The sequence below is a fragment of the Cervus canadensis genome, chromosome X, assembly GCF_019320065.1.
Source record: "Cervus canadensis isolate Bull #8, Minnesota chromosome X, ASM1932006v1, whole genome shotgun sequence".
Lineage (NCBI taxonomy): Eukaryota > Metazoa > Chordata > Mammalia > Artiodactyla > Cervidae > Cervus > Cervus canadensis.
This window is the reverse complement of record NC_057419.1, coordinates 28791032-28805420: the sequence shown is the minus strand read 5'-3', so window position 1 is coordinate 28805420 and position 14389 is coordinate 28791032. Positions and strand designations below refer to the sequence as shown.

Sequence of the window (14389 nt, the reverse complement as noted above, 5' to 3'; positions counted from 1 at the left end):
GTTTGAGAAAAGGGTTCAGATGTATTGGCCTCAATGGTTAAAGATAATTCTACATAAAATCTAGAAAGAATTCTCATTGGAAGTTCTTGGTTTAACTAGTGCTCTCTAGTTAAGATATACATGCCTGTCTCTGGTCTTACTGTTAAACAATAAATGAGTTTGCATATATTGTATGCATTGTACCAAACACCAGAATCTAATGTCTCTTTTAAAAAATATTTTTATTTTTTAGCTTCACTGGGCTTCAGTTGTGGCACACAGGTTCTTTAGTTGCAGCATGTAGGATCTAGTTCCCTAAGCAGGGATTGAACCCAGGCCCCCTGCATTGGGAGTGCAGTCTTAGCCACTGGACCACTAGGGAAGTCCCTCTCAGTTCAGTTCAATTCAGTCACTCAGTCGTGTCTAGCACTTTGCAACCCCATGAACTGCAGAACGCCACGTCTCCCTGTCCATCATCAACTCTCGGAGTTTACCAAAACTCATGTCCATTGAGTCGGTGATGCCATATAACCATCTCATCCTCAGTCGTCCCCTTCTCCTCCTGCCCTCAATCTTTCCCAGCATCAGGGTCTTTTCAAATGAGACAGCTCTTCGCAGCAGGTGGCCAAAGTATTGGAGTTTCAGCTTCAGCATCAGTTCTTCCAATGAACACCCAGGACTGATCTCCCTTAGGATGGACTGGTTGGATCTCCTTGCAGTCCAAGGGACTCTCAAGAGTCTTCTCCAACACCACAGATCAAAAGCATCAGTTCTTTGGTGCTCAGCTTTCTTTATAGTCCAACTCTCACATCCATGCATGCATGACCACTGGAAAAACCATAGCCTTGACTAGACGGACTTTTGTTGGCAAAGTAATGTCTCTGCTTTTTAATATGCTGTCTAAGTTGGTCATAACTTTCCTTCCATGGAATAAGCGTCTTTTAATTTCATGGCTGCAATCACCATCTGCAGTGATTTTGGAGGCCTCCAAAATAAAGTCTGACACTGTTTCCACTCTTTCCCCATCTATTTGCCATGAAATGATGGGACCAGATGCCATGATCTTAGTTTTCTGAATGTTGAGCTTTAAGCCAACTTTTTCACTCTCTTCTTTCACTTTCATCAAAGGCTCTTTAGTTCTTCTTCACTTTCTGCCATAAGGGTGGTGTCATCTGCATATCTGAGGTTATTGATATTTCTCCCAGCAATCTTGATTCCAGCTTGTGCTTCATCCAGCCCAGCATTTCTCATGATGTACTCTGCATATAAGTTAAATAAGCAGGGTGACAATATACAGCCTTGACATACTCCTTTTCCTATTTGGAACCAGTCTGATGTTCCATGTCCAGTTCTAACTGTTGCTTCCTGACCTGCATACAGGTTTCTCAAGAGGCCGGTCAGGTGGTGTGGTATTCCCATCTCTTTCAGAATTTTCCACAGTTTATTGTGGAAAATAAACTCCCTCTCATGCCCCCCGTTTTTTCCTCTAATTTCCTTTTAATGTTTCATAACATTGACATTTTCCAGAAGCCCAGGCCAGATTTTTATAGATTATTCTACGTTTTAAATACATCTGATTGTTTCTCAATGGTTAGATTCAGGTTAAACATTTATTTGCAAGAAGACTATATTGGTGATGTTATTTTTTCCGAGTGCATCACATCGGGAGGCCCCGAATTGGTGATGGTACTTTTGATCTTTCGGTTAAATTGGTGCGTATACCATAAATCACACAGCGACTGTGCTAGAACTCAGAGAAACCAAGTATGAGGCAAGACTCCGAATGCGCAGCAGGAGGCAGCCGTTTTTCCCAGGCTCCTCGGAAACCCGTTCAACCACGCCCACCCCGCTGCCGCCCGCGCCTCTTTTGTCGGAAAATAAACCCTCAGAACCAGAAAGCCCTTGCTCCAACTCGCCCAAATAGTTACCCATCAGCATGGGTGCGCTTGCGCAGTGAGTTTTCAGGAGGCTCTTTTTCAGCGCCCGACCGCTTCCTTTTTCTGCTCTCAATTGCCGCCCCCCCCCCCCCCTTCGCTCGCTCTTTTCCCTAAGGGGTCATCACCGGGCGCCAAATGCGCGCCCGCGGGAAGGCCGGGGGCGGGGCGCCGCGCGGCGCGGCACGTCAGTGGCCTTCCGGACGGAAGTCCGCAGTCTCTGGAGCCTCTGATTGGTTTTCTGGGTGGCGCCTGTCTCGGCCCCCGCGCCAGTTTCGGGCTGGTTGGCGCGGAATCGGAAGACTCCGTGACCATGGCGCAAGTGCACGGCGAGGAGTGCGAGCCGGGGGCTGACGGTGAGAGATGGCCCCACGCGCAGGGTCCTGGGTTGGGAGTGCGGGGACTGAGGCATAATTGCGGGTTGTGGGAACTCTGTTTTATTTTTTCTCAGGAAGGCGCGCCCCCGGGTTGCTCCTCGTGTCTCTTTGGGCGCGGACCTCAGACGTCCAGGGCTGGAACCCATCAGGCCTCGGACAGGGCTTCCTTGCAGGGCCGTTGGGTCCTGGCAAACCCGAGTAACTCCCTGAGGGGCTTTTTGTTTGGGAGGCTGCCTCACCACTGTCAGTGCGGGTCTCCGCGCCTATCTGCCTCTTTATTTCTTTTGGTGAGTCTCATCCCACGTGCTGGGCACACACCTGCACTAGACTGACCCGGTGGGACAGTCTTGGCCGAAAGTATTTCTTTACTCCCGCTGGGAGTGCTGGGAAGGTTGTTACACATGGTAACGAAGCAGGAAAGAAAGCTGTCACCTGAAAATACAAACGCGTTTTGTCTTTTTTTTAGGTAATGAGTTTCTGCTTTACGCATTAACAGTTTTTCTTTCAGGGTCTGTGGAAAGTTCTTAAAGGGCCGCGTGGAAATAGTGCTCATCATCTAGTCATCTGAGGTGAAGCATTTAAAAAAAAAATGCTTCAGTTTAGCAGCATTTCGCATGCCCTGTATATTGCTCCGTTTTCAGTGGTAATCTTCTATTTCCAAAAATAGAATATAGAAATGTAAATGGATTTGTCTGATTTCTGATTTTTGAGCAGTGTGCAACTAACGTGTGACTTCACTTCAGTGAACTTCTAACTTAAAATCAGGTGCTTCACTCTCTTAGCTCAAGCGTCACATCTCCTGTCACTCAAATACATCACCATTAATGAGAACTTGCGTCCTAATCAGATTCTTTTGCATTCCCCTAGTTGTGAATCACAGATTTCAATTTGTTCTTCTAGCCTTTCACTTTTTAAGACAATTTGTTTTGGAGAGTCGACTAGCCTGGATTACAAATGGGATGTAGGATGTGAGTACGTGAATAGTCTTTACAGTCCTCCATCAGTGACATGCCACTAAGCCCTTTCTTCACCCTAAAAACTGTTCCTCTTCGGTGAACATCATGAAATCACTCTTCGGAGGACACTGCAATCTTGAGATCCCTCTTAAGTCATGGTGTTGATTAAGTAGTGACTGGGACTTGTGACTGGAATTTTTCTTTTCCTGCCGAGTTTGAAAGATTGTCACCAGAAAGACTTGCAGGCTCTTGTCTGTCTGCTTTGGGGGAGGGTGGGGAGTACTCCAGATGTAATTGTGAACCAGATTTTTAAACTTCAGTAACTGGATTTTTTTTTTCATGCTAATTCTTTTTGGCTAATTTACCTACTTGAAGCATTGGAGACTTATACCAAAAAGGAAAATTTAAGCTTTTTTTTTCCCCTTAAGTGTTAGAAGGTGGGCTGGCAGTAAAAAGTTGAAAGGTCTATAAGTAGCTGTTACTGTATATGAAAATGGATCAGGGAGAGTTTAATGATTTAAAAAAGCAGGTACAGTGGTTCATTCAGCAAATATTTATTATGTACCTACCAGGTATAGGCTTTCTATCAGGCTCTCGTGTTATAGTGGTAGGTAAGTTGGACATGGTTTTTGTCTTCATGGAATTGAGATGGTAAACATGTAATTATATGCGGTGCTATATTGAGGCTTCCCTGAGTAAGTGGCTTTGCTTTATTCTTGCTTTCTGGAAGCTAGACCCTTTTAGTGCTTAGTGTGGAGTGTCTTAGTGTGCCAGGTATCTTCATTTAATCCTAAACTTTATGAAGCAGACATGGTTATCCCCATTTCACATATGAGGACCCTGAGGCTGTGCATTAGTCTCAGCCATTGGGTGTACTCTATAGGAACCAACTCTAGTTGACTGAAACCGAACAGGAATTTATCAGAAGAGTAAGTATCGTAGTGTTCAGAACCTTTGGAGAGCCAGTCTCTGAGCAGTGTAGCTAGGAACAGTGCTTCAAATCATGCCCCCAAAGTGGTTCATTGAGGAGGTTACTGCCAACCATGGCAATTACTTGAAGTTAGAGCCTTCAGGTACCCTGGGACATTGCTGGCACTGTTGTTCCAGGTACTCAATCCTCCTGTAGCGGTTGCTACTTCTAGAATCTTCCATTAGTCCTCCCCCTTTCCTTGTCACACTAGCTTCTGATTAAGTCTGAGCAGATGTTTGTAATTGCAGGACCTATTTTATGTACCCCTGCCCTAGCTGCCGGGGCATAAGGGAGGAGGGATTTCACAGTTTCAATACTGGGCAGCTTAAAAAAACAAGACACCTGGCCACCGTGGCTCAGAAAGGCACACCGGTTGTCTCCTGTCACCCAGTAAGTGCCAGAGCCTGGTTGTGTTGCTGCTTCTAATCTCCGTTCTCCCATTCTCCCACTCGATGCTCTCGTGTCCGGTTTACCTTCCGCATTGACTTCCTCTTGGTTTCAGAATACACCTTGCATTTTTACCTGTTTGTAGTTTGGCTCATGCCTTTTCCTTTGCTTGTGCCCACTTGTTGCCCTGTACTCTGATAGTGAAGTTCTAGTCCTCTTTCTGTGTTGGAAACCTCCCCTTGTGAAGCCTTGTCTGATTTCCCAGGCAAAATGAATGGCTCCCTTTTCTACATGTCCTCAGTACCGGGTTCTTACCTCTCATATGGCACCATCTTTATATGATGGTGGGAGTTTCAGGTCTTCTTGCTTTCCTTGACTAGGAGCCCCTTGAGGACTCGCAACTTTGTCTTATTTGTAATTGTACCCCAAACTCTTACAGTGGCACATCGTTGCCTGTGGAGTAAGTCTTTTTGAAAACCTATAGATTTTGTCAGGATAATCTGACAGAGGAGTCAGGGGGATCTTGAATGGAATACACTGAGGCCAGCTCTTCACTCCCAAGGGTCATGTTCAGTAATCTCCAAAACCTTGTTGTGTAGGTCTGCTCACATTTTTTTGAAATCATTTGAGTGACACTCACGATTTTGTGGCTGTCATCATTAAGTACCTGCATTCCTTAATGCTTTTCTGAAAATGGATTTAAAAGTCAAATGTGAAAGTCAAACAATAGACTGAGATATTATAAAGAGAGATTCCATTTCCAGAAAGCTAGAAAAAAAGTATCTCTAGTTATGCCTCACCTTCAAGACAGGGTTGAAACAGTTGAAACTATTGAAACAGTTTATTGCCAGCACTTGCTACATGTTCTGTAAATTGTATCTTCTGTTTCAGTCAACACTTAGTCAAAGAGCTGAATGTTGTTATGAACATTCCAGTGGGGTGGGAGCTTTTAGGATGCCTGTTATCAATACTTCTCCTTTTCTGTGCTTCTTTTTATAAAGTAATTAGCACCAAATACAATACAATATTCAATTTCACAGACATAGGTGGCAGTCATGCTGAGCCTCAACTCGTGGCTGGCAGGCGGCACTGTCTTGCTTGCTTTGGGTATTCATCAGCTGGCATATTAAAGTCTTCATTCTGTGGGTGAAATCTTTTCAGTAGCTGTGTGAGGTGGTCAGTTTATGATGACCCAAAGCGTGCATAATTCAAAAGTTGAATGACTGACCAGTGAGGCCCTCTGGTACTTCATTAATTTTTCACAAAACACATTTTAATCTTTGTGTTTTTCACTGTCATCCTCTAATGTCATAACCAGCAGCATGAGATCTGGAAATCAGTGATGGAATCAAGAATCTCCTCGGTCATCTTGGTTAAATTCTCCCAACCCCCAATTTATCCTTTCTTTGAAATTCCAGGCACTTTATCTGTACTTCTGTTGGGGCATGTGTTTCTTCTAAAAGTTGTTCTATAGTTAGTTGCTATTTACAGGCATACCTCGCTTTATTGTGCTTTAGATACTGCACTTAAAAATTTATTTTTTAAAACAAATTGAAGGTTGTGGCAACCCTGCATCGAGCAAGTCTGTTGGCACCATTTCCCCAACAGACTTCACTTATTACTTCATGTCCCTGTGTCACATTTTGGGAATTCTCACATTTTTCAATATTTGTTACAGTGATCTATGATCAGGGATCTTGGATGTTACTACTACAACTCACTGAAGGCTCAGATTATGGTTAACATTTTTAGCAGTCAAGAATTTTTTTATTTTTATTTTTTGCAATCAAGAATTTTTAAAGATATAATGCTTTTGCACACTTAATAGACTATAATATAGTGTAAGCGTAACTTTTATATGCCCTGGGAAATTTTAAAAAATTCACATGGCTCACGTTATTGTAATATTCACTTTATTGGTCATGGTCTGGAACTGAACCCACTAGTATCTCCGAGGTCTGCCAGGTATCTCCCCGGTCAGATTGTAAGTTCTGTGAGTCTGGGGCCCTGTCTTGTTTTTGTGTCTCTCAGAGGGGTAGTTATTTGTAAAGAGCAGGTGCTCGTCAAAACCTTTCAAATGTTGATTAATAGAATACAAAATGAATTGTCCTTTTATAATCACTTAATGGCCTGTCATTTTGCTTGGAAAGGTTATGGACTAGGCTGGTCTCCCTTGAGTGTCTCCAGGGGATATCAGTTGAATTTGGAATTTTTCTCCGAGAGGAAAAAAAATAACAGTTACTTCAGCTGAGAATTTCCGCAGAGCCACAGGAGCGGCAGATTTTTTATAACATTGAACTTGTATGTTACTACTGGCTAAAAACTGTTGCTTTGTTTTTGAGGGAAAATGGCTGACAATTTTGTAATGTATCAAATAAATTTGGCTTCTTTTCAGCTATGTCAGATTCCAGGAGTTTTGTAGCTTCCCGATCCCGGAGAGAGAAAAAATCAAAGAAAGGGCGACAGGAAGCTCTGGAAAGACTGAAAAGGGCAAAAGCTGGTGAGAAGTATAAATATGAAGTAAGTAACCATTTTTTCCCTCTGTGATTCATCTAATTCATAGCCTGTAGGTAATCTTATGTCACCTTTGTTGCTGATTAGAAATATGCATATATTTCAAGTTTCTTATAATAGTGATTTCTTAATCTCAAATGCACTTGGGCATGAGGCAGATTTACAGGTTATGGGAGACTACTCACCCCTTAAAGTTCCTCTGAGGCACCTTACCGATGCTTTTAAAATCCCGAAATGAAAGTAGTAATGTATTTTTTGCCTTATTAAGATCACTGCATCTCTGCTGAGTTCCGTGGCTCTTTTGAGGGAACTTTGAGATGCTTTTGCTTTACTTAAGAGGTGCTGAGCAGTGTCGCTGACTGAGCACTGCTTCTCCTTGGAGAGAACTGGACTTCATAATCTCATATGCAAGGGGATCCTGGTGGGGGCTTGGACCTCCCCTCTGCTGTGTCCTGCATGAAGGACTGAATGTGATGTCCTTTTGGCTCTCTCCTACCCACCATTGATGGCCTGGTGAGAAAGCAGAGTGGCTACCATCTGCACAATGTTGTCGAGCTTCACCTCCAGGGTGCTCCCTGAATATTAATACTTTCATAGCCTCACGGCTGGAAAGCCATTAATTAATATGAGACAATAATAATAATAACAGCAACTAATGCAGTTTTTCAGCTAACATTGTTCTAAGTGCTTTAACAAACATATTCTGTTCTTTAATCTTTCCAATAATCATCTGAGGTTAGACACTACGATTAACAGCATTTCGCATGGAAGGTATCTGAGGTCACAGTGGCAGAGCCTTGATTGGAACCCAGGCAGCCTGGTTTGAGAATATGCCTATTAACCATGGCCCATTCCGTATTGGGCTATTAAGCAAGTAGAAGAGGATTCTTGTCATTTGGCACCATTCCTTCAAGTTAAGGGAGTCATCCAGATCATAAAGGGTTGCTAAAAGGATTACAGTAAATCATGAGTAAAGCATTTTTAATGTAGGTACTTCTGTAAAGAAGTTCTGTGGGGCATTTCAGATGTTGACACAATGTGACTGATTTCCCATTAATCACTGATGTTAATAGCATGGCTCTAAGAGTTCAAGCTGAGCAGTAGCAATGTTTTTAGAGATCGAGTCAAAATGACTTTTTAATTCAAAATGATTTTTAAAAATAGTTTTCTGGTGTCTTTTTGATAGTCTGTAAATGAGTTGCTTAAATTAGAGGCAGAGTATGCCTAATAGACTTTAGGCAACAAAACTAACCTTGCCAGTTCCCTCTCCCCTGGAAAAGAACATTGGTCAGTACAGTAGTATTAGTTGGACCAGTTTGTGCTTGGGTTGTCAAAAAAAACTTAATTTGGTAGGGCAGGTAATTTCTGTTACCAAGTGATCAAAGGCCTAATCAGTATTTGCCAGTGATCCCTGTAGAGCAAATTAAACAGGAGGTGACAGCTAAGCCTAATCCTGCAATTACTATAAGCCCTGTAGGTGTGGCAGAAATCCAGTCAACTTTGCCCATCAGGCTCTCAAAGCTCTGTATCCAGGTGTTTTTTCCCCTAGAGTCTTAGGTCTTCAGATGGAGCTGGTCGTTTCTTCCACCCCTCACTTGGAAAGGCAGAACTGGCAAGAGAAGGGGGGAATTTTTAGCAGGGTATGTTTAAGTTCTTGATAACCAGCCCACCAAATTCTCACCTGGGACATTAATGGCCTGTCACCATGGCGGCTGTGGCAGTGGTGTGTGTCTGTCTGTGCTTTAACTGCTTAGAGGGTCTGCTCTCTTCATGTCAGTAGTTCGTGGAGTTCTGAACTTCTGATGGTTGGGCAGCCTGTGTAATTACAGGTCTTGCCACTCCGCACTTGCACTCGGTTTTTAACACCCCAAAGTGGTTAGGGATCAGTGGTAATACAAACAAGGGTCACTCTAAAACCGTTTGTAGTGCACCTGTAGAATATAGACTGTGTTTTCCTGGCTTTTGGAGGGGGATGGATGGGGGAGATTTTCCTTTGGAATTTCATTTGATCGGTTGAACAGTTATGGAGATTTGTCCTTTTGTGGGGCACCATCAGCTAGCGGAAAGGGAGGCAGCATGTCTCACAGGTTTGCCAAGTACAGGAGAAACCAATCTCGAAATTACAAATGACTAATCCCCAAAGCAGCTAATGAAGAATTGGCTATAATTCAGTTTGTTTTTTATGAAGTAGATGAGTAATTGATGGTGTGACAAGTATATTATGCTAATGGAATCATTTAATATCTTATGTTAACACCCACCTAAAAGGAATACTAAGTTAATTGATGTCTATTTAAGGAAAACCCTGCAGTGGTGTTGAATGTCAGAACTCATGATTTGGTTGCAGCTAACTCCTTCAGGCTGCCATTCCACTTTGAATTTGACAATTTTTTCATCAGAATTGTTTAACACTTTCACTCCACTTTGAGCTTTCTCAAACTTGTATGATGGTAGGTAGAGGACTTCACGAGTGTTTATGAAGAAGTTGATGAGGAACAATACTCGAAGTTGGTCCAGGCCCGCCAGGATGACGACTGGATCGTGGATGATGGTATGTGGAAAGAAGCCATCTGCCAGACACTGTGTCAGTAGCTTTTCATAAGTTCTTATGCAGCAGAGTTGCTGCTTTGCTTGGGCAGATAGATGTAAGGCACCTTTGGTTTGGATTTTCCTTAAATACGTGCTTTGAGGGTGTAGAAGCAGAACAATGGAAAGTTTTATCGAGGGGCATTTTGGAGAAACCAGATGTATACCTCAGACTATAGTATAAATCCTCCAGGAAGTGACTGTGTAGGAGTTTGGAGGAATCTCCTACCTGTGGGCTGTCTCCATGTGATGGGGTAGAGGAAAATACGTCACAGAATGGCTGTGAGGATTACACAAGACTGTACTCATGAAGAGTGACTTGGGCAGTGGAAAGCCCTGGGTAGACAGAGGCTGGTCCCCATGTTCTTATAGCCCTTGTGGAAAGCTCGGTGGTTCCTGTTTGCGGGATGTGACTTCTTTGCTGTGTGGGTGCCAACCATGCAGCAGAGAAAGGGGGTGTAAACTGCACCCACCACCGTATTTACGTTCCTACTTCTGTAATTGGACTTGGCTATATTCCCAACTTGAACTTGCAGACTAAGTTGCTTTTCTGGACTTCTGGTGATCTTGATTCTTTTTGTTCTTCTTGTAGAGTAGAAGTACTGTAAAGCATCCTGTTGTGGCAAACTTTGATCCTGTGGGCCAAATTATTTCCTAGTTCACCTAAATAGGCATAGTATATAGCTGATCCTTGAACAGCATGAGTTTAAACTGCTTGGATCCACTTATATGTGTGTGGCTGTTTTTCGATAATAAATACCATAGTACTACACCATCTGTGGTTGTTTGAATTCACAGTTGTAGAGGAGCTGTAGATACTGATGGCTGACTGTAAGTTATACATGGGTTAACTCCCAAGTTGTGTGAGGGTCAGCTGAATATCCTTTGGTTTTGACTCAGAAAACCTGTGTGAGGGCTGTGTTTCATCTGACTTTTGGTTGAACGGGATTCTGCTGCATTTTAAAATGACGTGGACCAGGAGAACATCTGATTGGGGATTTTTATTTTTTTGTCATGGGTAAAATATTGGCTATGTTTAGAAATTTGATCCTAATGTGAAATTTTGTTCCTGCAGATGGTATTGGCTATGTGGAGGATGGCCGGGAAATTTTTGATGATGACCTTGAAGATGATGCTCTTGATTCCCATGAGAAAGGTACCTGCATTTTGTTTTTAAGAGGGCCATTTTGAGATTTAAGGAATTGTCTAAAATTTGAGATGACTTGGTACTTTGACATAGTTTCTTCAGGGGAAACGGACCTACCACAATTGTGTTTGAGTATAGAAAATGTTCTAATATTGAAAGAAGTCTAGTTATGTAGAAAATTAAACATGGAAAGCAAAAACAATCAGGAAATGAAGTTTCACATCTCTGTTATCCAAAGAGATACTTATTTTGGAATTTTCAGTGCTGTGGTCATTTTAGATTTGCTGATTTTGAGGGCTACAAGCATAAGTGATGTCTTTTCATTCCTACTGAAGTTACTTAGGATTTTAGCTCTTTGATAGAAGCACAGTACAATAACAAGGCTTTGAGCTTCTGTCAACCTGCTTTGTTTAATTGAAATTTAAAACAATATGAATGAATGTGTTATATTCACATAGCTATCACAATCATTGGCAAAAGAAATTTTTGAGTCAACAAGCCCGATTTCGTTCCTGTAAAATGAGAGGAGGAAATTTTCTTCATATTTGTTTTTTTTTAATTTAGTTCATTATTACCACCAAGTGGTAGATCACTGGCCAACATTCTGTGGCCCACTTAGAGCTGGTTTATTTTAGAATAGCTTTACTGAGATATAATTAACATACCATACAATTCCCCTAAAGTGAGCATTTTAGTGGCTTTTAGTATAGTCACAGTAGTACAGCCATCACCATGATGACTTTCCTTACCTCAGAAGGAAATCATACCTGTACTATATAGCTCAAGCTAAGAATGGCTTTTACCTTTTTAACGAGTGTTTAAAAAAAGAAGAAAAATGGAAAGAAGAATATGCAACAGCTTTGTGTGGCCGCAAAGCCTGAAATCTGTGCTCTCTCACCCTTTTCAGAAAGTCTGGACCTTAATTTGTAGATTGTTGACATTTTGTGACATTTGTTTACTGTGTCCCTCTTCCACCTTCCCAGACATACACACACAGACTTTGTTTTTGGTGAATTTATTGAAACTAAGTTGTAGACAGCACGACACTTAGCTCTCCATGCTTCAGTGGTGATCATAAGAACAAGGGCTTGTCTCCTTAGCTGCAGTACCATTTCCATGATATTATCTAAGATTTTATCCTGCTTAAGATTCCCCCAGTTCGTCCAATAATACCTTTCATAGCTGTTTTTAGAAGTGCAGTTTCCACTTGGATTTTCATGTCTCTTCAGTCTTATTTAGCATAGAGCAGTACCATCCCTCCTCTTCCCCATCTGGTCTTTCATGACACTGACATTTTTAAAGGGACAAGGGAATTCCCTGGCTGTCCAGTGGCTAGGATTCCACACTTTCACTGCCAGGGGCATGGGTTTCATCCCTGATCGGGGAAATAAGATTCCAAACAAGTGTTTGGCCGAAGAAAAAAAAACAACCCACATAAACAAATCAAAACAGGAGCTCTAAAATTGTGGAAAAATTTCATCTCAAACGTTGACTCCTGTTCTTTCTTTGTTTCCTGTTGTCCTTCTGTCTTATACCTGCTAATGTAGACTGATGATATTAAAGCCCCTTAGTGAAGCCTTCCTTGCTAGTCAAACCAGTACTGACCTTCTCTTTTGAGGCTCTTTATTAGGACCTGAATTTTGTTTACTAAACGTTTTGACCATTGCCTATATTCTCTCTTCAAACTGCTCCAAATGATCTCTCGACAAAATTAAATTCCCCTGTCTTATGTTTTTCACAAATGTGCTATATCTTCGTATTCTTAGGCACATTAAAAAAAATAACAGAAAATCTATCATCTGTGACATTTAGTGCATCAACAGTGTTTGTACTCATGACCAGAACATTTTCTCATCCCAGATGGAAATCCATACTCATTAAGCAGTCATTCCTCAGTCTTCCTTCCCTCAGCTCTTGGCAACTACTCATACGCTTTCTGTCTCTGGATTTGCCTGTTTTGAGTATTTCATAGAGTTGGAATCATGCAATATGTGACTGTTTGTTTCTGGCCTATTTCATTTAGCATAGTGTTTTCAAGGTTCATTCGTGTTACAGTGTGAATCAGTATTTCATTCCTTTTCAGGGCTGAGTACTATTAGATTGCAAGGATAGACCACATTTCATTTATTCATTTATTAGTTATAGGCCACTTGGGTTGTTTCCTTCTTTTCAGTTACTGTGAACAGTGCTGAGTGAAGTTTTGTGTACCAGTTTTTGTTTGAACACTTGTTTTTAATTCTTTTGGGCGTATGCCCAGAAATGGAATTCTGTATACGTATTTTAATTTCCTTTTCTTTCTTACACAAAAGATATTTTCTATAGATACTTTTGTACTTGGCGTTTTTTCACTTAAGAAGATATCTTGAAAATCACTTCATATCAGCACTTAGAGCACATTCTTCTTGCTTGCTCATTTCTGTATGGCTGCATAGTATTCCATCGATGGATGTACCATGGTTTGTTCAGATGGTTTTCTTGAGTGGACATTTAGATTTTCAGTAATTAGCTCTTGCTGATGATACCACATTGAATAACTGCATATGGTATTTTCCTCAGGGAAAATTCGTAGAGGTGGGATTGCTGGCTTAGAGAGTACATGGACATAAAGTTTCATGAGATATTGCCAAATTCTTCTCCATAGGAATTGTCCCATTTTACACTCCTGTGAACAATATTTGAGTATCCATTTAGACACCATGGCCTCGCCAAGAGAATGTATTGTCAAGCTTTTAAATTTTTGACCCTCTAATATGTGAGAAATGACATTTGCATTTCTTTTACACATGAAGTTGGGCATCTTTCATAAAACTTCATAGTTATATATTTTTTAACATGAACCGTATGTTCATGTTTATTGCCCACATTCCCTTTGGGTTCTGGGATGAGTCAGAAAGTGAGAGTAAAATTCACAGTACTAGAGGAGTTTGCAGGTAGTTATCTACATGCCCAGAAGAGAAAACATATGGCACAAGTTTTTCTTTATGGAGCAAATGTCTGCATGTTGTTTAGTGTTGCTAGGACCTGTTGTTCCATGTCTAGTTACTGTTCCTCATAAAATGGAAACTAGGATGCTACAGTATCACAACCAGTAGTCTTCTTTCTTCATAGTTCAGTTTTCTTGTCAGAGTCAGTGTCACACTAAAATGATGATCTCATGAAGGCTGCAAAGCTAATCCCCTGGTTCCAGATGAGCTTGATCTTTTTATTTCTATGGGAAACTAAACCCCACCTTTTAAAAAGCTTTCTATTCACATTAATAGTAATGATTAAACAGTCTCAATAACTCATCTTGACATTTTACTGGCCTTTCTTCCATTTTTTTTTTCTTTCTTCCATTTTTATAGTAACATTCAGTCCAAATTTCCCTGAATTTAGCCCATTTAAAAGATTATTTCCTATGTACCTTGCATAAAATTTCAGTTTTGTGTTTTGAATTTTTAACATTTTGCTTGTTAGAGTCTCATATACAGAGGACAGGTGACCATGCTTTTGGTTTTCCATTTTGATTTTTGCTTTTGCGTGTTTCTAAATAAATTCTC

The 14389-nt window shown here is 41.3% G+C and overlaps 1 protein-coding gene across 2 annotated transcripts in view; it reads left to right on the top strand.

Moving 5' to 3' along the window:
- The first annotated feature begins 2168 nt into the window (after positions 1-2168).
- The window catches only part of POLA1 (DNA polymerase alpha 1, catalytic subunit), a 287339-nt gene continuing 275118 nt past the window's right edge, over positions 2169-14389 (top strand). For both annotated transcript variants that reach the window (XM_043457864.1, XM_043457863.1), the window contains exons 1-4: positions 2169-2269; positions 6999-7123; positions 9572-9668; positions 10779-10859. In XM_043457864.1, coding sequence (XP_043313799.1) covers positions 2227-2269; positions 6999-7123; positions 9572-9668; positions 10779-10859 — 346 coding nt within the window. In that variant the 5' untranslated portion in view covers positions 2169-2226. The remainder of the gene's footprint in view (positions 2270-6998; positions 7124-9571; positions 9669-10778; positions 10860-14389) is intronic.